The sequence below is a fragment of the Olea europaea genome, chromosome 7, assembly GCF_002742605.1.
Source record: "Olea europaea var. sylvestris chromosome 7, O_europaea_v1, whole genome shotgun sequence".
In the NCBI taxonomy this organism is placed as follows: domain Eukaryota; kingdom Viridiplantae; phylum Streptophyta; class Magnoliopsida; order Lamiales; family Oleaceae; genus Olea; species Olea europaea.
Genome location: NC_036243.1, coordinates 7,807,065 through 7,828,491, shown reverse-complemented (window position 1 = coordinate 7,828,491; position 21,427 = coordinate 7,807,065). Strand labels below are relative to the sequence as shown.

At 34.9% G+C, this 21,427-nt stretch overlaps 2 protein-coding genes across 2 annotated transcripts; one reads left to right on the top strand and one right to left on the bottom strand.

Moving 5' to 3' along the window:
- Nucleotides 1-11,517: 11,517 nt before the first annotated feature.
- On the bottom strand, nt 11,518-15,040 carry LOC111396871 (ribulose bisphosphate carboxylase/oxygenase activase, chloroplastic). The gene is made up of 7 exons (XM_023023458.1): nt 14,889-15,040; nt 13,596-13,909; nt 13,273-13,378; nt 13,106-13,191; nt 12,554-13,026; nt 11,903-12,222; nt 11,518-11,760 (listed from the first exon to the last, which is right to left on the bottom strand). Exons 1-6 carry the CDS (start codon nt 14,931-14,933, stop codon nt 11,933-11,935), a joined length of 1,314 nt encoding a protein of 437 aa, XP_022879226.1. The 5' UTR covers nt 14,934-15,040; the 3' UTR covers nt 11,518-11,760; nt 11,903-11,932.
- A 2,192-nt stretch (nt 15,041-17,232) lies between these two features.
- On the top strand, nt 17,233-19,701 carry LOC111397848. The gene is made up of 5 exons (XM_023024818.1): nt 17,233-17,696; nt 17,781-18,196; nt 18,353-18,576; nt 18,671-18,793; nt 19,270-19,701. The coding sequence occupies exons 1-5, from the start codon at nt 17,233-17,235 to the stop codon at nt 19,699-19,701; spliced, it is 1,659 nt and encodes a 552-aa protein (XP_022880586.1).
- The last annotated feature ends 1,726 nt before the right edge of the window (nt 19,702-21,427 follow it).

Genomic DNA, 21,427 nt, shown 5'->3' with positions numbered 1-21,427 from the left:
CCTAATTCCATAGACAAAGTAGACTAATACTTTCTTTATTGCAATTTTGTAGTGCATACATATGTAATTACTTGCATACTATGAAGAATTAATTCTAGCAATGGTAAATCATATATCTAGCTGAGCTTATATCTGTTAACTTTCCTATACCAAGAAAATTGTGACTATTATTGTATTTAAATGGATAAAGAAGAAGTACACAAGGAGAAAAAAATGCACACACAAAATATGAGTAAAGAGAGTACTACGTCCCACTAAATTTTTGTTGTTTATCAATTCATTAATCTTACCTCAAAAAAGCAGAATATTTTGTGAGTGTATTACTACACAAGTTCTAGACCGCATCTTTTAAATCCAAAAGCTCAAAACAAATCTTCCTGACAGTGAAGTAAAGTAGATGTCCATTCTTAAGCACAAAACAGAATACAATCATGCAATAAAATGTAGAAATTCATTTATTATTTTTGATGTGTAGAAATTCACTTTTTGACATCCTACCTCACATACTGCATAAGCTAATTTACCCATTTGATGATGGTGTGTTGGTGGAAAATTGTGACAAGGGAACGGTGATGACATGGGTTGTTGTGGCTAAGTCTGGTTGATCGCGTTACTCTGCCTCAATTTCTTCCCTAATGTTGATGTCGAAGCGTTCTACATATGCATCGAAATGATTAATACTAAATGTACTTCAAATCCAATATGGAGTAATGCAAATCACTAAAAATACCTTCGATTTCTTAGAAGTGGACTCCAACGGGCTCTTGCGTCGGAGTTTCTTTGGGACGCCCTTTCTGCGTACCGACTTCGGATCCAGTGTGCTCCTGCTCGACATATTTTGCGAACTAATACAATTATTGGGGACTTCAGAAGCATGATGTGAACATATGTTAATTTTATGATTGGACTTTGCGCTCATAAGGAGACTACCTTCCTTTTTAATCCAATCCATTATAGCTTCTGACCACAGTTCATCATTTGCAGAAAGGTCTGCCACTTGTGCAAAAGCTTGACACATAGCATCGTATCTCAACTGTGAAGGAGTAGTAACTAGACCCTCATAGTTTACTCGAACTCTCGTGTGAGCTCTAGTAACATCTTTCCTCCATCTACCTAGTATGTATTTCTCTGGCATCGAGGTCACATCATTACGGCTCAGAATTGCTAGTGCATGGCTACACACTATTCCACGGAATTCAAACAAGTGACAGCTGTAAATGATTTCGCATTTCTCTCTCTCAAATGACACCAGGAATTTTTTTTCCGTCGACGGCCATCAGTCATACGGACTTCCTCTACCTCATATGTGCTCACCAGACCTTCATCAAATGTAGATATAATATCACAATAAACTTTCATGTAAACTCGTCTTGGGCCTTCCTAAACTTGGAGATGGTGTAAACTGATTGAAACTGTTGTTCCATTTCAAATTGCGTTGCACAAGGTACCATTTACGAAAACGACCTGAAATCGGCCTGAAACTCCTTCTCAACCTTACTTCTCAGTGCACGCTCATACTGTTCCACAAATTGCTTGAGAGATGTCTTAAAATGCACATATCCATCAAAAAACACATTCATACTCTCACTTCTTTATGTCGTCAACATCCCAGCCCAAAAAGAAGTTTTGAAATAGCACGGAACCCAACAAACTCTGTTCTCATACAATCCCGATAACCAATCATTATCCTATAAGCAATACGTGTCAATCATTAATCTCCAACCACTTTCACCTTCTTGAACAAACTGTGATTTATACACCAATTTATGTATAGCCCCAAATATTGAAGCCTTCTCCACGTGGTAGCCAAACTTCTTTGGCAACTTCTTTAGAATGTGCCACAAGCACCATCTATACTTCGTACTAAAAACAATTTGAATTGCATTTTGCATGGCTCGATCTTGATCCATAATTATCCCTTGTGGAGCTTGACCTTACATGCACTGAAGCTATGTTTGAAACAACCAAATGAAAGTATTTGTATCTTCATTCGACAGCAAACCACTACCAAGTAATATTGACTGCCCATGATGATTGACACCAACAAACGAAGCGAAAGACATTTCATACTTATTAGTCAAATAAATAGTATCGAATGTAACGACATCGTCGAACTTTTTATATGATTGTCTACAACGATTGTCTACCAGGAAACATTTTTCAATCGTGACTCGTCGTCCACATCCATAATAAAGTAAAAACCCGAGCGTTGAGCTTGTATTTTTGAGAAGTATGATTGTATTGCCGCGACATCTCCTTCCGCAAGCTTTAGTCGCCTCACTTGTTCTATATAGTTCCAACAGTCTTTCTCAATGCACGTTATGTTCTCATATCCGTCTGCTTCTACAACTGCAGAGTTGTAACTTTTGTGTAATGGAATTCCTGTCATATCATTCACTTCAAGCCTCGGTTTGACATGCACACTCAGTTCCTGATTGCTTTGATATAATCTTGACTTTGATGGGCTTGTTTCATGATTATGGTCAAGGTGGACCATGTTAATTCTCCAGGTTCCAAGGATATCTGAAGATGCAGAGATCCTGGCTTTACAACCTATACGAATTGTTGGCTGAGGCTTCAATGGACGGCCGGTACTAACGCCTCTTTGGCCTTCACGGCTACATGTCAATGTGACATACCTCACGACTCCGTCGTCTCCCTTTTTGGAATTTCTTTTCTTCACAGGAAAGCCTATTGCATAGGCATACTTTTTGTAGAGCTCAAACATCTCCATCTCATCTTTGAACACTATACCCACCTCGGGCATTATCACACCATCCTCCCCTAACATTTCACCTTCCATTTTGTTTGCGTTTGCATTGTCAGATTCAACCATAATATCATCACAATTGTTTTGCACATCATCCATAATTCCTTCTGCAACAGTAAACAGATTGATCAATGTGGGCAGAAATTCATAAAGGTAAAAACACAACCAATAAAAATGTTCAATACTATGTCACCCAAAACAATTCATAATGAAATAGCAACATGACAATCACCAAGATACTTGTATTTTACCTAACCCGGCGGCAACATCACAATCACCAGGTTACTACTATTTCACAACAACTACTAGAAACATCACAACCTACATTCACAACCAACAGTTTAAAATTTTTACACAATTATTTCTATTATGGTTCCAAGCCTTTAACTAATAACCCCAATACTACTATTTCATTACAACAGGTGGCAACATCACAATCGACATTCACACCTGTACACAGTTATTTGTGTTCTAGTGAAAAAAAAACCTTTTACTAATAAACCCAATAGCACTTTCACACACCTCCGTGATGTTGGGCCTTGTTCGGCTAGACTAATTTTCTAGTGGAGTCGGAGCTGGAGAACATGAGCTCGTTTTTCAACCTTACTTTTTCTGCTGGGTGCTGGACAACACGAAACGATAAGGCGAAGCTATGAAAGCTTCGTAGTTGGAGAAAGACGAGGCAAGAAAGCGTTGCTTCAATCCGAAATCGCCAAGAAATTGAAAAATCAACACTACAAATCAACGTCGAAAAATCAACACTGAAAATCTCGAGCATTATTCGAGGGGGTGGAGAGATAGTTTTCCTTTGGGGTTCTTCAATTTGGGGTGGTGTGGCTAGAAGTGTAAGAGAGAGCTCTTCAATTTGGGGTTGTGTAAGAGAGAGTTCTTCCCTATCATTTCCCTCCCCTCTTTTCCTCGTTTTTCTTATGCACTATAGCGGGATTTTATTCACTGTAGCGAGATTTTAAAATCCTGTCACCAACATTGTCATTGAACCTGGCCAACTAGATTAATTCTAAAAACTATCACCAAAAAATGATATAAGGCTATAGTACTTTTTTTATTACTTTGAATTACTTGTACACATTTCTTTCAACCATCATATTTAACTATTCTTAGCATATTTGGAAATGGTAGGGGTGTCAACGAGTTATTTATTTATGTTAACTTCTGATCTAAGGCAGCTAAATAGCTATCTTAACAGACAGCTATGAAGTTGCCAGTTAAGACAGTTTTATCGCTGCCAACAGGCCACTTGCAAATTATTATTTTTTAGAGAAAATTATCGGGAAACATGGGTTTAAGATTACATTATCATAAATCAAGTTTTTACTAATTTTATTAAAAAATCAGGCGTTAATTATATTTTTATTTATATAAAAATATATTTTGAAGATGGTTTAGCAATTTACTCAGTGGAAACCCGGGATATACATGAAAATGGCCCAAATAGTATATAACCTTTTCCAAAATGACCTTTGACTTTTTTAGAAATTTGAAACTACCCAAAATATCCTTGGAAAAATTTAACAACCAACCCTTTATATAATAAAAAGTTTCTTTTTTAGTCCTTAAAAAATCTAACAAATAATTTTTCTAAAAATTTGTAAAAATTATTAATGAATAATTATAAAATGGAAAAGCCCAAATATAAGAGAGGACCATATAATATAAAAAAGGTTGTTAAAAATAAAAAAGAAATTAAATTTGAAAAAGAAATTGATAAGATAGGATATCAAGAACAATTATATGCATCACAAGAAATATTAAAATGTTTTAAAGAAAACTTATTAGAAAATTTCGCTAAAGGAATTGTAAGGTCAATAATCATAAAAGATATACAAGATATAATAGATAAATTGGAAAAAAGAAAGAAAAGTATCTCAAAATATGAAATACCTTTTGGAACAGACATAGATATGATAACAGATATTGATATTATAAATTCTCAAACTTTATTAGATCAAAGGATGAAATTATATATTAAAACTCGAAATGAGAGAAATAGAGGAATTTAAAACTATCCCAATAAATTAAGGATATCTTGTGCAATATATGATAAATTATTTCATTAAGGGTATAATAGACATTTTATCAAAAATGAATAGTAGCAGGTCATTTATAATAATACCCCGTGGAAACCCACCCAGCCTAATGGATATTACACACAATATCATCTCAATTTCTGTCTCTGTATCTAATAGCCACCCTCTCCACTCATCCCTCGGGCACTAACAAGTCATGAGCGCCATTGCTCCTACAAGATCCAACGATATATCTAGTCGAAGTGGAGGCGATTCATCATCTACTTCTTCCCATCCAGATTCGCCATTGGGAGTGCTCACGGTCTGGATTAAGAAATCAGATGGCTTATCATTGATTTTTTTTTTTCGGATTGAAACAAAATTGGTAGATTTAATTACTATTTGACTGTGTCTTTTTACGTAATAATGAACTTGAATTTATAATCCCTAATTTCCTTTAAAAGTTTGAGGAGAAGCATGTGAAGAATGGTTAAGACAAACTCTCACACTGCACTGCAAAATGAAGTAACAAGATATCGTTACTATTGCTAGTGCAATGGCTACAGTTGTAAATGGAATGAATTTTAGTGATTTGGTAGGCATGAATTGGGGGGCGGGCTTGAATTGTGAGAGATGATGGGAATTCTATACGAATAAATTTGAGTGACTTAATTATACGGTGATCAACATGAAATTGACTGTATTTAGTTTAGAAATTACATTTTACTCGATTTTTATGGCTCTTATTGTTTTTTTATTATTTTGGGTAGAATAAAATTGGTAAAACTTTAAATGATATCAATGTTCTTTGGCGGTGACGGTGGTAGTGGGACAGTATGGGTGGTTTGAAGAGCGACTATGACCGATTATTAAGTAATTTTGGACCAATAAATATTGTAACCTAAAAATGTGTAATTTATAACTACATTTGTATTTGTGACCTACAATTTGTTTCTTCGCAATTGATAAAAAGTTGTGATATATAAAATTTATGATTAAAAAATAAGTTTTGATCAATTATAGTCGAGAAATAACTTTAACTGATTAATTTTATATTTTGTGATTGTGAGATAAATTGTGATCTATAAAATTTGTGATTTGTGACTAATTAATTTGTGACCTGTAAATATGTTATAGCCTAAAATAGGTCTCCAAATAATAGAAATTGCAGTCAAAGAACAATAGATCACAGTCAGATAACATATCATGATGAACTTATTACAAGTCACAGACATTCACGATGAAAAAAATACTTTGTCACGGATAATTATAAATAACAAAAACTTGATTACAAAGAGTCACCGTAATTACATAGAAGGTCACAAGTAGTTGCAATTAACAAAAAATTCGTCACACAAAAGTCATTGTCCATACATCAGATCACAAAATAATGTTAACACAAGCATAGTTACATACAGTCATCGTCAAGAAGACAATAGTCACATATAGTCAAAGTTAAGATAGATCAGGTCATAAAAAGTTATATATAAGAAAGATCAAGTCACAGACAGTCACATTTAAGAAATACTAGGTCACATACAATCAAAGTTAAGATAAACCTGATCATAGGCAGTTACATTTAAGAAATATCTGGTCACATACAATCAAAATTAAGATAAATCTAGTCACAGACAATCATACTGAAAACAACCTTGATCACAAGCAATAATAGTTTGCACAGATCTAGTCAAAAACATAACAACTTACACAAACTTGATTACAAACAATAACAAATTACACATACTTAGTTACAAATATCAAATGTTATAAGATACCTAATCATATAAAAATCACAGCTAAGACATAATAATCACATAATTATTTATTACGACATACATGATCATATTTATTATTTACAAATTATACAATTAATCAATCATGTTCACTAATTTTCCTTGTCAAAAACCATACTATTTCTATTAGTCATACATCGCACAATTTCCCTTCCATTTTAAGTTTAGAGTATCACTTGCTAATCCCTTAACATTAGATAGAAATTTGAGGATTTACTTATTTATTATTGAAAGTTATTGACCAAATGTTTTATAGAATAGAAAATGAGGGGCTTCCTTGGCAAAATTGGAGTTAGTGCTCTAATATTCAGCATCCACTTAGACCCATTTCCTCCATTTGATACAAGCTCAAACGGGTAGCAGAGAACAGAGAACAAAAATGGGAAAGGAAGAAAAAAGAGAGAGAAAGAAGTGAGTATAGTTCATGTGCTCCATTGCTAAAACCAACAACCCGATAAAATGCTAATTACAACGTCAATTTGTTGCTCCTCATCCGCATCATCTCTCATTACGCCCCAAATTCACCTTAAAAAGTAGAGGTTTGCGGTGGCGGAGTCATTGGATTTGCATCACTTACTTCTTATCCAAAAAAGGTGCGGTCGTCACACTTATTGAAAAATCCCTTCGGCAAGATCGACAGTCACAATTTGTCTCTCTCACTCTAAGCTAAAGAAAGAAAAATGGTATACGAGAAAACAAAAGAAATTAAAACCCTAGATTTTGAGCAATGACAATGGCCGAACGATTAAGATTGGGTCTTCCAATCTTCCGTTCAATCCTCACCTTCAACACTATCTCCATCGTCGCCGTCCAAAGATCCACAACAGTGAAATCCCTCCTCTGACCTCTCATCAACACGGAATTATGGTTGATGGGAGTGGGTATGGTGGATTGGGACATTTGTGGAGAGAGAATTCGTGAAGTGGGAGAATTTGGTGGAATTGGTTTTCCTAAATTTTATACATAATAATATGTTATAAATATATGTAATATATTGTTGTAATTTATCACTTGATTTTTGAAATATTTTTTAAAGTTTGTTAAATGTGAAACCATATACTTAAATATTGTAGTTATGTATTTTCCCCTATTTTTTATTTAAACGGGCCGGTCCGAACTTGAGCGGAGCCAGCTCTAATATTTTCAAGGTCGAGCCACAGGTGACTGTAGCCAACAAGTACGATTACCATCTCTAGAAAATGATGATAATCTAGTGGAAAGGCTCTCAAAAGCAACATCTACAATGGACCTCATTTCTTAATTGCCCAACACTCTTAAATTGGTTTTAAATCTTGGGAAAATCCCTTTCAAATAGGCACTATAACTCACAATTTAAACCAATTTATTCGAAAAAAAATTCAAGTGCATTTATAAACCTACAAGGCCTAACGTTTCATTATTTTTATGAAAATAAGGGACTTTCCAAGAAACGGTGTTTGATCTTACCACCATTACAAGTTTTGGATAAAAATTCATTCTCAAAATTGATTTGTTAGCTATTAACTAAGAAGATATTTAAACGTAAATTGCATTTATTTATTTTTTCACCTTTTCATTGAAAAACTTTAAATGATTGAATCAAATCTTTAATTATTATATTTATCAAAATTTTTCATCAAACACTGAGTTATCATTTCTAGCTATTCATTAAAATGTTATTCTCTCTTAGTAGTATTTAATTCATTTGTACCATTTACTAATAGAGAAATTCAATTGTAAAATCATTGCTCTAAACTTGTGGGTTGTATTGATGTCTTGCGAAAGCTTAATAGGAGAAAGATCGATGCTCTTTGTTGTAAGTCATCGCGTGGATCGTATTGAGGTTACGTGAAAGCTCAATAGTGTGAGCCATATTGAGATCCTTTAAAACTCAATATTGTATAAGAATCGATGCTCCTTGTTTGTAAGTCACTGAAAGCATCGTAAATGGTTGAATTATACCATAGGTCAATCAATATAATGAAAAGTCAGTACCTATGCCGAAGAGTTTGGTAATGGAGGACATAGATCATTACTTTGGATCGAACTTTCACGATTATAACGTTTGCATCCTCTTTTCCATTTTATTTATCGCTTGCATATTTGTGTTTATTATTTGAATTAATTTATTTAGTCTTTATTTAGATAAATTCTTCGAAAAATTTTAAAAACCAATTCACACCCTCTTAATTAGTTATTCTTGGGCTTTTAAAATAAGTAGTTGAACAAAAATGGTGTTCAGCAAGTGTAGAAAATCTCAACAATCGTTAGACTTGGAGGGAGAACAACTGATGAAAGCCAAAGTTAGTCAATGAACAGAATTATTCGGATAGTTCACCTCCACGCAACAGCTAGTTCATACGCGACAAGAGAATGTCCAGGAGGTAAAATAGCATAGCCTTGCAAAGTCATATAAGTGTTGCGGGTCTAGCTATTTCCCTTGGAATAATTTTTTTTTTCTTGGTTTCACTAAAGGATTTACCGATTTAGTTGCTACGTGATATAAGGAATCTTATACTCTATAGCTACGCCAATCCTTATTTCAATTCAGAGCTTACGTGATATAAGGAGTCTGATAATCTAAGCAATATTTTATAGATGGTCTAACTTGATAGATCTGAGAGTAATCTAAGTTTTAATCTTTCTGAGTTATTTTATAGTTAAATAAAAAACGAAATATGAGATGCAATTCTTGCGGTTCTCTAATCAAGAAACACATAAACAACCTAAGAGCGTTGTGAGAAGCATAAAAATCTCTATTGCATTGTGACATCTTTGGTAAGGTAGGTCTATTTTAATGTATATGACATATTTGGTAAGGTTAATTTAAATAATACTAGACACTATTAAATAAAAAATGTTAATATTTTGGAATTATATTGTCTAGTGTTAATAATGCGTACCAAACATGCACTCAAGTTATCTGTTTAGCAAAGTCCCATAAATTTTACATTAAATTTAAGAATATACGCATAAAGAAAATAAAAATAGGAAAATTGCACGATTTTATTATACGTGTACTTTAATTCAACTTGATTCTTGTATGCTAGTCTTTTATTCATCAAATGTCAATAACAGTCTCTGGCTATATTGTTAGAATTGGGCTGTGACTCGAATTCTTGTTGAATATTTGATTGGATATACTGTTGGAGTATTATTGCGAGTTGGTAGTAGACTTGAAGAAGTCTTGAAGGAGTTCAAGAAGGATAAGGAGAATTATTCCCCTTTTTGGTAGTTTTTTGACTCTTATTTTATCCCAAATTCTTTATTACTGGTTTTACCCATTGTATTGGGACTTCACCTTGTGTTAAGCTCTTTATGTATTAATTATCCTAGTATGTTAGGGATTCTTTGGCTATGAATATGTGGTGTACAACACATATTGGAATTGACCAAACGTTCAATTAGTTGGTTTAAAAAGATCATTCGTAACTCCTTACTATTGATTATAGTGAATTTTCTATCCCCGTCTGTGGTTTTCCCGGATTTAGGTATCCATGTAAATATTATTTATTGTGTGATCTATTATTTTTATATTGTCCATATTTTATAGTTCTTTAATTCTTAGGCCCGATTATAACATATATGCCAAAACATATTGATAGAAAAAGATATCGAAAATTGGAAAGACATATAATATTGGAGATCTAAATGCCTTATTTAGCAAAGTAACAACATTCAAAAACACCATATTGGCAAAGCAGAAACATCTGGTCGCATATAAACTGAAATCTTGAATTTCTAATCAGTGGATCATTAGGTAATTTTACTTGCCTATGACTTTGGCATATCTGGTTAGCAAGGTTGACAGCAGAGATTAAGCCTAAAATGACCTCGGGTTCCATGGATGGATTTGCTTCATTAGAGTTCACTGTGGGATTTGATCCTGAAGAAATTGTTGCTAGAGAAATATTTTTCATAGAGGTTATATTACCTGGACCTGAAGAACTAAGCTTTGTAAAATCCGTCACCATTACCCCAATCCTCGCCGTCACATATTTCGTCCGTATTTGACCTTCATTTCCTAAAACTCATTTTCAACCACATATTTTATAGGATTCACAACTTTTATAAACTTCTCAATTATATATTTCATCAACTTTAATCAAAATTTATTAACAATCTAATTTTATATAAATCAAACATAGGCGATATCATCACCTCCTGCAATGGAGTGCAGAAGTCTTTGTGTGTTAAAGAAAAAATCCATTGTAAATTTTATTTTATTTATTTATTTTTATTTTTTTGACGTTTTAAAATTTGTTTATGCAGTCCTCATATTCTATAAATAAATGAGCACATGGGTCCACATACTGATTTTATTTGTTCTTTATTTTACTCAATTATTTGGTCGAGCTACCACATTCTTGTTGAATAAATTCATCACGAATAGGCTGTGGTTGTCGAGGAAGGAGAGTTTTCAATGCCAAAAAATATTATCCTCTCCTAACTCCATCTTTGACCGTCGTTGTCCTCAACATATATCTTCTTTTGCATTTATATTTTCAACCTTAGACAATTTTATCTCCAACATTCCATTTTTATTATTTAAGCTACCACCTTCCGTGGTCACGGCTTTTATCCTTAAAATTCGTTAAATTGGTATATAATGATAAATTTACCCTTAAAGAACTCCTGACCAACTCTACTCTTAGCGACCCACCCGAGACAACATTAAGCCGAACAGCAAATCTACATCCCACAATCCTAAAGGAGAAAAGAAAGAAAATCCGACACTTAGGAAGAAGATGAATTTTATTTCTTTGTTCTTTCTATTTTTGGTGTTTATCCTTTTTTATGTCTACAGTTAACTTGTCATTTTACGAGTTTTTAGATTAAAATGGGACTGCAGGGCTCCGTTGACAACTGAGCTAGCAAATAAAGGGGAAACACATAATTGCAAGAGGGAGAGATGTTTGCAATTTCCCCTTTCCATTCAACTACTGACTTTATAGGAAAGAGACTTCATTAAAGAAAACACAAAATTACAAGACAACAATCCAAAGGAACAACAGGTACCAATATTATTGACACCCAAAAAAAAAAAAAAATAACAAAATTCATTTCCACTCAACACAGACACAATTAAAATGTACAGAAGCAAGCAGGTTCCACATCACTTCTTGCAGTGGGATAATAGTTAGTTGCATAAGGATCAGTACAACCTTAAGGCACTCGAACATTATTTTCCCTGCATAAATAGCATAAAAAATTCAGATACGACATGTTTGGTAGGACAAAATTTTAGGTTTTTTTTTTTTTTTTTTTTTTTAAATAGTGTAAGCAGATAAGCTGATTTGCTTTTCAGATTGTGTAAGAATCTGAATACAAACCTCCTATCCAGGCCTGTAGGAGCAAGAGCTCTAGGAACTGAAGAAAGTTCCACTTTCAATAGCATCCTTGTTAGCATCTCCAAGTGCAGCAGAGCTCAAGTACTGGTCAGCCAATTGCACCCTCTTCACATTCTCCTGCTCCTGGACAAGCATGTTACCATACTGAAGAAGCTTCTCCAGGGTCATCTCTGGCTGCTCGAATGTTGGAGGTGCTTCCCTCGAGTTAACGAGCTTCTTGCCAATGCTGTCGACTCCGACACCACCAATCCACTTCCTTACTTCGTCATCATACACTCGTGCCCTCAAAGCACCAAAGAAATCTGCACATAAAACCAAGAAGATAACCGACATAATCAACCTGTTGTTCATCGTATACACTCGTGTAGTCAGAGGCGGCTCAACATTTGGGTAGGTAAGTAAGATGGCTTCCTAAGGCCGTACATTTAGGCAAAGTCCTTAAATTTTTTGAGAACTTTCATTCCACTTTTCTCTCATTTTCAATTATTTTGAAGGCCTGAAATTGTCTGAGAATCGTCTCTGCATGTAGCATGGAACAATCCCAATTCATTTTTATTTTTTATTTTTTTTTTGATCGGTAAACAAATTGCATTGATAAAAATGCCAGTTTTGTGTGATTGGAAGGTGGCTTACCAATGGATTGACCGGGGAAAGTGTCAACAAGTTTGACAACATCTTCATCAGGAACATTGTCAGTATGGAAAATACCCTTGCAAACACCAATACGGTCATCACGGGTGGGTGCCCAGTAGAATTTCTCCATACGACCGTCACGGATGAGAGGGGCATACAGTGTTGAGAAATCGTTACCAGTGACGATGATTGGGACACGGGGGTTATCCTCCTTGTTGTACATACCCGGGAGTTGCACGTTGGTCGGGTTATCAGCAATGTTCATGAGTGTAGCGTTAACCATCTGGTTGTTGACTGTGTACTGGGTGGTTCCACCAAGACGTCCGGCACCGGCATCAAGATCATTAATGAAGAGGCAGCACATTTTACCCTTCTTGATAATGTCAGACGCTTCACGGTACCTTTGCCTGATGAGCTTCGCGGGCTCTCCTGCATTTCCACTTTCCAGTTCTCCGGCGCTCATCATGATAGGGCTGACACAATGTCATGACTGTTAGAAACTATGAACGGAATATAATTGAAATGGAAATCATGTAAAATTAACAAACTCACTTGATTCCCATCTTGGCAAACACAAGCTCACACTGGAATGATTTACCCTGACCTTTGCCTCCCCAAATACCCAAGATAAGAGGAACCTGCAGTTATTAACATTATAATATCTTGAATTGCATAGATTTAGATTTTCCCAAGTTGTAATTGAAACCAGGAAATGACACCTTGATGTTAGGCAAGGTCATGAAGTTCTTGGAGATGTGGACAATAAGCTTATCCATAAAGGCAGGAGCAATGTAATATCCACTCATGGTGTTGTCAAAGTTGAACCTGTAGAAACAAGACCGGCTCAAGTTCTTCACGTGCATTATAGGTAGTTTCGATACTTAAACTTGGATCTTTGTGTACTTTAGTACCACCATCTAAGCTAAAACTTAAGTGGTTAGAATATTTAAATTTAGTCTTCAATACCCCACCCACCCACCTCCTGCTTTCCCTCTTTAGCCTTAGGAAAGCTAATTTTAAGAATGAGTGATTTTGTTCTTACGTGCGAAGTCCTTGGCTGACGTATTCGTAGGAGCTGAGGACTGCATCATGAGTTCCCATTCCCGTGGGAGCTTGGAAGAGTGAATCGACCATACCCTTTCCTCTGGTGATATCTTGTTGGTCATCGGAAACATCAGTGACAAGACCCTTCCATTTGTCCTTATCGGTCTGTTTACTCTCATCAATCTCGGCCACAACCTTGAAATTTCCTGATGAGGCCTTGGGAACATATGTCGAATTCGCCTTCTTCAAGCTGCTGCCTAAGAAGGCTGAGCTGGGGACTGCAGCTCCGGCCCCAGATCCATGCAAGTTCAGCTGCATCAAGAGAAGGATCATAATAATAATTCTTGCATTTTTTTCATCCGCAAACGAACAAGAAAGCTTTGCATATATCTCTCTCACCAAAAGACATTTCTTTTATGCAGTACACGACTGGACACTACACTGGATTATTTTAAACGTTTTTAATACTGTTAGTACCATATAATCCATCTATCGAGAGATCAGTGTCCCAGATATGATTAAATTTGCATAATAACATGCTTCATCTGCAGGAATTGGTGTACCCAAATCCATAGCATGACAAGTATACTTTACGTTGTTATACAAGCGACATTAAAGTAAAGAATACTGAGATATTTACTATGGCAAAATAAATGTATGTTACAGCTAACGGTTTAATCTTTTATCCTCTTTTATCCCTAGTATGAAAAAAAAATTAAATATTCAAACTTTAAGTTACACTAGAAACCAAGCGTGAAAGTTTAATGTTTTTTGACTTTTGACTAAGAAATTGAATATGAAACTCGCAAGTTGGCCTGTCGAAGGTTAAATATAATTATTTTTCTCTAATAGGTTAAATTTTCAGACGAAGTCGTTAAACCAGATAAACCCAATTTCAAATTTATATAAACAGAGAAAGTACTAAAATTGAAGAATAAACTATGGAGTCTACAAGTGCAGCGACAAAAGTTTGATACGTGGACCGTAGGAGACGGAACTAAAGAAAAACTAATTGGAATGACGATAGTTGTATTATGCAATATTAATGTTCGGATTTGTCAGTCAAACACGATCATTGACAGATCTTGTTGACAGGTCGAGGTGTTGGCAACACCTCGGCCATTGATTATGTATGCGTCGGCCCCATGTGCTGCAAAATCGAGGGCCGAGGTCGCGGCACCTCTGCCTGAATTTAAACCCAAGATTTAATTTTGAGTTGTGTAGCAGGGTTTATTAATGTTTACGTTTACGTACTTAAAAGTTCAATGAAAACAAAGAGATAGTTAATTACCGGTACACGGTTGACTGCTCCGACAGTTGAGACTGCTGTCGCCATAATATCCAATGATGATCCGACGGATGTAATAATAGTAAATGAAAAGTTTTGTACTGAATTAAAGCAGGAGCTTCTACTGTGAGGAGGCAAAGTGCAATGGGAGGAGTGTATATATGAGGATTGTACACAAATTGGACTGGCTTTTGAATTCGTAACGGCCACACAATCAAGATTTCAAGCTGCCACGTGGCAAATGAAGATTGAATAATCCATTGTTCGTTGGGCTAGAATTTTAGCTTCGCTCTTGTCCACTTAATTTTTATTCCTTTACTTGCTACATAATCTATTCAATTTTATAGGTCCAAATTTGGTCTGTGAATAAAAACAGAAGGGAAAGGATTGTAATTTTCTAGATAATGTTTTTTGTTTTAATTTTAATGGTTTACATTTGTGAAAACTAGTAGTTTAATTTGTCCCCATTGAGACTTGGCCAGATAGAGTGTTCTTGGTCGAAATTATTACGGAAATTTGCAATGTCGATCATCAACTTATTGTTCACGCAGTGAACCAACACACAACCTTTAAAATAAACAAATTGGTTCACAACCACAACCTTTGCTATAGTGGCACCATTAGTATATCCAATCGTGGAAATTTTCAAACTTTTATAAACTAGTCAAGTGGTCTCATTTGTCCAACTTTATAAATGTAGGTCTTGTTTTTCAATTTAGGCTGGTGCAATGGGATTTGAAGTGAGTCATGTTTCTATGAATATAACATAATTTTGATATACTTTTTCATCGGTGAGGACTGACTATGCAACTATGAAAAAAAACAAAAACAAAAAAAACAAAAAAAAACCAACTTCTATTCATACAGTAAATTAGGGACTAATGATGAAATTTTTCCAATTATGGGAATTTTCTCAAGTTATGATTTTCAAGAAATTAGTCCCCTTATTTGCTCACCAATTCCAATTAGTCCTCAAACTTCGAATTGACCCATTTTTCAATTTGTACTTGTTATTCTTCTTTGACTATATAAATATATGAATAAATCATAATAACAAAAAGTAGAATGCGATATTGAAGTTCAAATTCGTAACAACCAAAGTTGCAATGTTTATCTTACAAAACAAAAGACAAAACATCAACAATTTCCCAATAATCTTATCCATTGAGAGGCCTTGAAATTGGACTCATATTTGTCATTAAAAATGACATATTTTGTACGTTAAAGTATATAAATGAATAAACCAACTAATGAGTTTTAGTGAGGGAAAAAACCATAGTTCAGACACTAAGTATACACCCAAGCATATATCAGGTGCATAGTTTGAAGATTCAAAAGTCAAGTGTGTGTGTATATATATATAGTTACAGCCGTTTCCTAAAATTACGCCTAGTTCCCTTCTATATCATGACTCATTTCAGTACAAAATCGACATCCCAAAATTGAAAAATTCAGCTGGCATTCTGCGTTCTCATCGTGAAATCCTATTTCGGTCGCCGACGATAACGACGCAGGTAACGGTTATCACTGATTTCGATGATAAATTTCAAAATCTCACCCGCGATTGAAACTTCGAGTCACATACTCCGAATTTGTGTTCGGCTAATCGAATACAATTGTGAGAGACAAGAATAATCATTGAATTTCAAACTACGATTATCAATTTATTAATACGGTCATATTTGCAGCATAAGAAATCTAACATTAGTCACATAAGTCCTGATCATCGCTGAAAATAGAGTACAGGTACGTACTTCGACAAATGATCTGATATCTGACTATGTGACCAATGCGTGTATTGTATGTAATGTAATATGAATGCCACATATGAGACATGTGATGAATGAATTAAAACGTGTCTCAACAATATTGAAATTCATATTTTTTGTGATTCATTTTTTGAAGAATGTGACCTGAATCACTCAGTATATAGAACTACTGCGCATAATCTGAGTGAGACCATTGAGTTACATGATCTGTGACCCATGTGATATTCAGTTATATTCATTCTTACACTAATATGACATGAATGAAAACACTCGTAAAATTAAGTGCACGCTGTATATGTGACTAATGCGCATACATTGTGTATGTGAATTGTAATTCCTAAACTGTGATTTATGTTTCTACCATGCATTCGACATTATGGAAAACGTGCATGCCTATTATTTTAGGAGTTCATACACAAACTCTGTCAATCGTTACACTTTCATCACTAGACCACTAACAAATGTAAATTTAATTTGCAGAAATGGTGTACTTGCACGTGTGCTTGTTGCATGCATCTTAAACTTCCTTGGTGTTGGTAGATCGAAATTGCAGATATGTAAACCTTGTGGACACAGTAATGAAGGAGTTCGATTTGGATCCTACAAAGATAGCAGTCTCATTGAAGTACACACTGAATGAAGATTTACCTCCAATTAAAATTAGAAATGAAAGTAATGTGCTCTCTTACATCATGCTCAAGGATATGGAGCGCAAACCTACTAAATACCCATTAATCATTGATGTTGCAGAGGTAGAAGTAGATAAACTGTCTATCACACTGCCAGTTAATCCACATGCTGTTGGTGAGTTATGTACGTTGCAGGATATAGCATCAGACATTTGCGAAACAACAATTGAAAATATAGGTCACATTGATGACAACGAAATCACAGTTGTTTATGTTGCAGATGGTAGAGATGTCGAAGAAGAAAAGGTTTTCTATGATAAAGATATTTTAAAGTTAAGTCTGTCACTTTTTGCCATACAGAATATGTTTGAGTTTATGGTAGAGCGGTCAGACAAGAAAGAATATATTGTGAGGTGCTCATAAGAGGGATGTAGTTGGATATGCAGAGCATCCAAATGGGGTAAAACAGAACTGTTTAAGATTCGGAAGATTGGCAGTCACACGTGTGCATCAAATGTAGTGCTGGGGTCACACAGGCAACTATCAGCTACAGTTTTGTCCTCTAACATCAAGTACAAGTATACGTCATCTCGTACTATATACACACTGAAGGATATATGCAGTGATATGTTGCATACTTATGGGGTTTATTTAAATTATTTGAAAGCGTGGAGATCTCGTGAGCAAACCCTAAAGATGATAAGAGGTGATCCGACCGATTTGTTCGGTAACATACCAAGGTTTTTCTACATGGTTCAACAAAAGAATCCTGAGACGGTCACAAACTTGGAGGTTGACAGTCACAATCGCTTCAAATATTGCTTTATGACACTTGGTGCATCAATACGCGACTGGAAACACTGTAGGCCTGTAATTGTGGTTGACGGTACGTACTTGAATGGTCACTACGGAGGTACACTTTTCACAGTATGTACGCAAGATGCAAGTAACAGTGTATTCGTCCTTGCATCTGGGATTAGAGATAATAAGAACGATAAATCTTAGAGATGGTTTTTAGATAACCTGAAAAAGGCGTACGAGAACAGATAATGGCTATGTTTTGTATCAGATCGGCATAATAATATAAAGAATGCAATAGAACATGTGTATCTGGGAACCTATCATGGTATATGTTCGTACCATTTGCTGCAGAACTTGAAGTCACATTTTGGGAAATCTGGACAAAACATTACACAAGCTTTCAATTCAGCTGTCAGAGTTTACACATTGGAAGAGTTTGAATATCATATGCGGCAACTAGACACAATGAATCAGAAGATTAGTGCTTACCTGGTATTGCAATACTTCAATAAAAATTTTCACAAAACATTGGAATTGTTACATATTGTAGTTATATGATATTACTCAATGCAATACATGTTTGCAGGTTAAGGTTGGACCTGAAAAGTGGTCACGAATCCATATGCTAGAAAATAGATATTCAACAATGACATTGAACATCGTGGAATTAGTTAATGCAGTCACAAAGGCAGCCAAAAATTATCCAATCGTATCCCTACTGGAGTCATTACGACAAACTACGCAAAACTGGTTTTGTAAACACAGAGACAATGCGCATGGGACTTTCACAAAGTTGACAAGCAAATACGAAAACGAGATCAAAAAAATGAGTATAAATTTAAAGAACCTAAGGGTAAGTTTTAATTTTGACGATAACAACTACTCATATGATAGCTGCATGAACTAATGTGACTTGAAATTCACATCTGTGATAACATATGTTTGTATGCTAATGCGCTTTTTATATATGTGACCTCAACTCAATGCATGTGACATTTCTATACAATCTTGTGATATTAAACTGTGCAACTACATATGACCTTTTCATATAATTCTGTGACATTAAATTGTGCAACTGTGACTTACTCAGATATATAATTTGTGACATACACCTCAAGACTGTGACTGCTGGGTAGATACTTGTTTGAAGTGACATAATTTGTCCATTTGATTATATTCTCCAAGGTTTTTCCTTCCAACCAGTCAGTGTTTTCTGTTAGCAGTGATAAGACAACTTTTGTTGTTGATATTAAGAAACAGACATGCACATGTGGGATGTTGCAAGTTGATTTGTTACCATGTCCACAGGCATTGGCTGTAATTGCAAATACAAAAAGGGATCCATATACTTTCTATTCTTATTATTACACACGTGATGCATACTTGAACGCATACGAAGACTCTATATATCCTGTTGGAAATCCATGCCAATGGACATTGTCTAAAGAAGTGCAACATGAAATTGTCTTAGCTTCTAACCAAAAATGGAGTTGTGGAAGGTCAACTGAGAAGAGGAAGAGATCATCCAGAGAAGGGAAACCAACAGTGAAATGTGGGCGCTGTGGAGGACATGGTCACAATCGTAGGAGATGCTCCAGTCTTGTCCCATTGAGCTAATATTAGTCAATGCAATACATTCCAATAGTGCTGAATATATGTGACCATTGTGTTTTTGAAACATTCATTTGTAATACAAGATTGACGTCATATGCAATCCATTGTTTTTTCAACTGTGCAAAATCTTATTTGAGTCTGAGTATTTGTTTGTTAATACAATCATTCAGACATGGTCAAAAGTTATGTAATCTAGTTGGTTGTGAATCCCTATTCCTCACATAGCAGGACCTGTGACCTGATGTCAAACACATAAACGCTGTTATTGCATTGTGTGGTCATTGCTTATTCAGAACTGTGACCTGATGAATCATATATATGCATGTGATCAAATTTCAAAGACGTGACCAATGGTTTGAAAAAAAAAATTGAGATATGACTTCGTAACAACTATGTGACCAAAATATGATGAACATGTGACCTAAATCTTATGTAAATGTGACCAATAATAAATACATGTAATCACCTAACAGTTTTGAGACATAATGTGATGACATGTGACACAAAATAGAGTTATCTGTGACCAATAACGCAAAAAGGATTAAATTTGACTCCCAAAAAAAAGTTATGTACCACTAAATTAAGTTATCTGTGACATTCTCTAATAATAAAAGATCATGTAAAGTAACCGCTTGTGATTATGTAATCGGTAATCCAGTGCAAAGCAACTCATGATCTGTGACCAATCTTCAAATGTGACCATCCATGTGGATATAAACCCAAAATAACCTGTGACCAAAATATAACAGTTCACGAAAGCAATTTCTGTGGAAAACAATTACTAGATTTTATAATTTAAAAAGTGATGTTGTCATATATTTCACACGTAAAATTTCGTGTACATAGCAACAAGACAATCCACTTGAGAAACAACGACAAAAATATAAAAAGCCATGTGTGTACAGATCACAAAAGCTACCAACTAAAATTTCATCTTCCTAACACATATGATGTCATTCTATAACCATCATCTCCTCCATTAATCCCTGCTTCGCATGCTTCACGTACATCTCCCGATATTTGTAGAGTAGTGCAGCAATTAGAAACATCCCCTGCCCCGCCTCGCCTTAGGCGGGGTAGGGCGGGGCACGGTCACGCCCCGTTTACTGCCCCGTAACATTCCCCCCCCCTCAAATTCACAATTTAAAAACGTTAACATCCAAATTAAATACTCTAAACAAACAATATCCGAAAATAAACAATTACAAATACAATTACATTGTAACTAACTTTCACTTCTTTATCCAAAATTAAATTTGTTGTTTTTCCATCTTTATAACTTCATTCATCGACAGGTTCAGAGATTGTAGAAGATGGATCCTGAAAAACGAAAGAAATATTATACTTAATATCATCATAAATTCATAATAACGATGATTAAAATTTAAATTATGTAATAAATAAAATTACCTCCTCATCATTCATCTTGGAACAACTTCCAAAATATGCAGATGGCGCAGAATTCGCTATTAATAAAATAAAATAATTAGTAATAAGAAAATTCATAAAAGAAACAATATAAAAAGCAAATGTTTCTATACATCGTACCGTGAATATCGGCCCATAACCAATCTTGAGCATACATTAAAGCCTCCAACGTTTTGGGGTGAAGTCTATTTCTGTGTGGACTAACAAATCTACCACTAGTACTGAAAGCAGATTCGGATGCCACAGTAGATACCGAGATGGCCAAAATAACTTTTGCAATTTGAGATAAAGTCGGATATTT

Coding starts and splice junctions, on each gene's coding strand:
- LOC111396871 (XM_023023458.1), bottom strand. CDS start 14,933: ATGGCGACAGCAGTCTCAACTGTCGGAGCAGTCAACCGTGTACCG. Junction 13,379..13,595: donor GTCAGCCAAGGACTTCGCAC/GTAAGAACAAAA, acceptor TTGTTTCTACAG/GTTCAACTTTGACAACACCA. Junction 13,027..13,105: donor TTTGCCAAGATGGGAATCAA/GTGAGTTTGTTA, acceptor ACATTGTGTCAG/CCCTATCATGATGAGCGCCG.
- LOC111397848 (XM_023024818.1), top strand. CDS start 17,233: ATGAAGGAGTTCGATTTGGATCCTACAAAGATAGCAGTCTCATTGAAG. Junction 17,697..17,780: donor AAGAAAGAATATATTGTGAG/GTGCTCATAAGA, acceptor GAAGATTGGCAG/TCACACGTGTGCATCAAATG. Junction 18,197..18,352: donor CTTGAATGGTCACTACGGAG/GTACACTTTTCA, acceptor GTTTTGTATCAG/ATCGGCATAATAATATAAAG.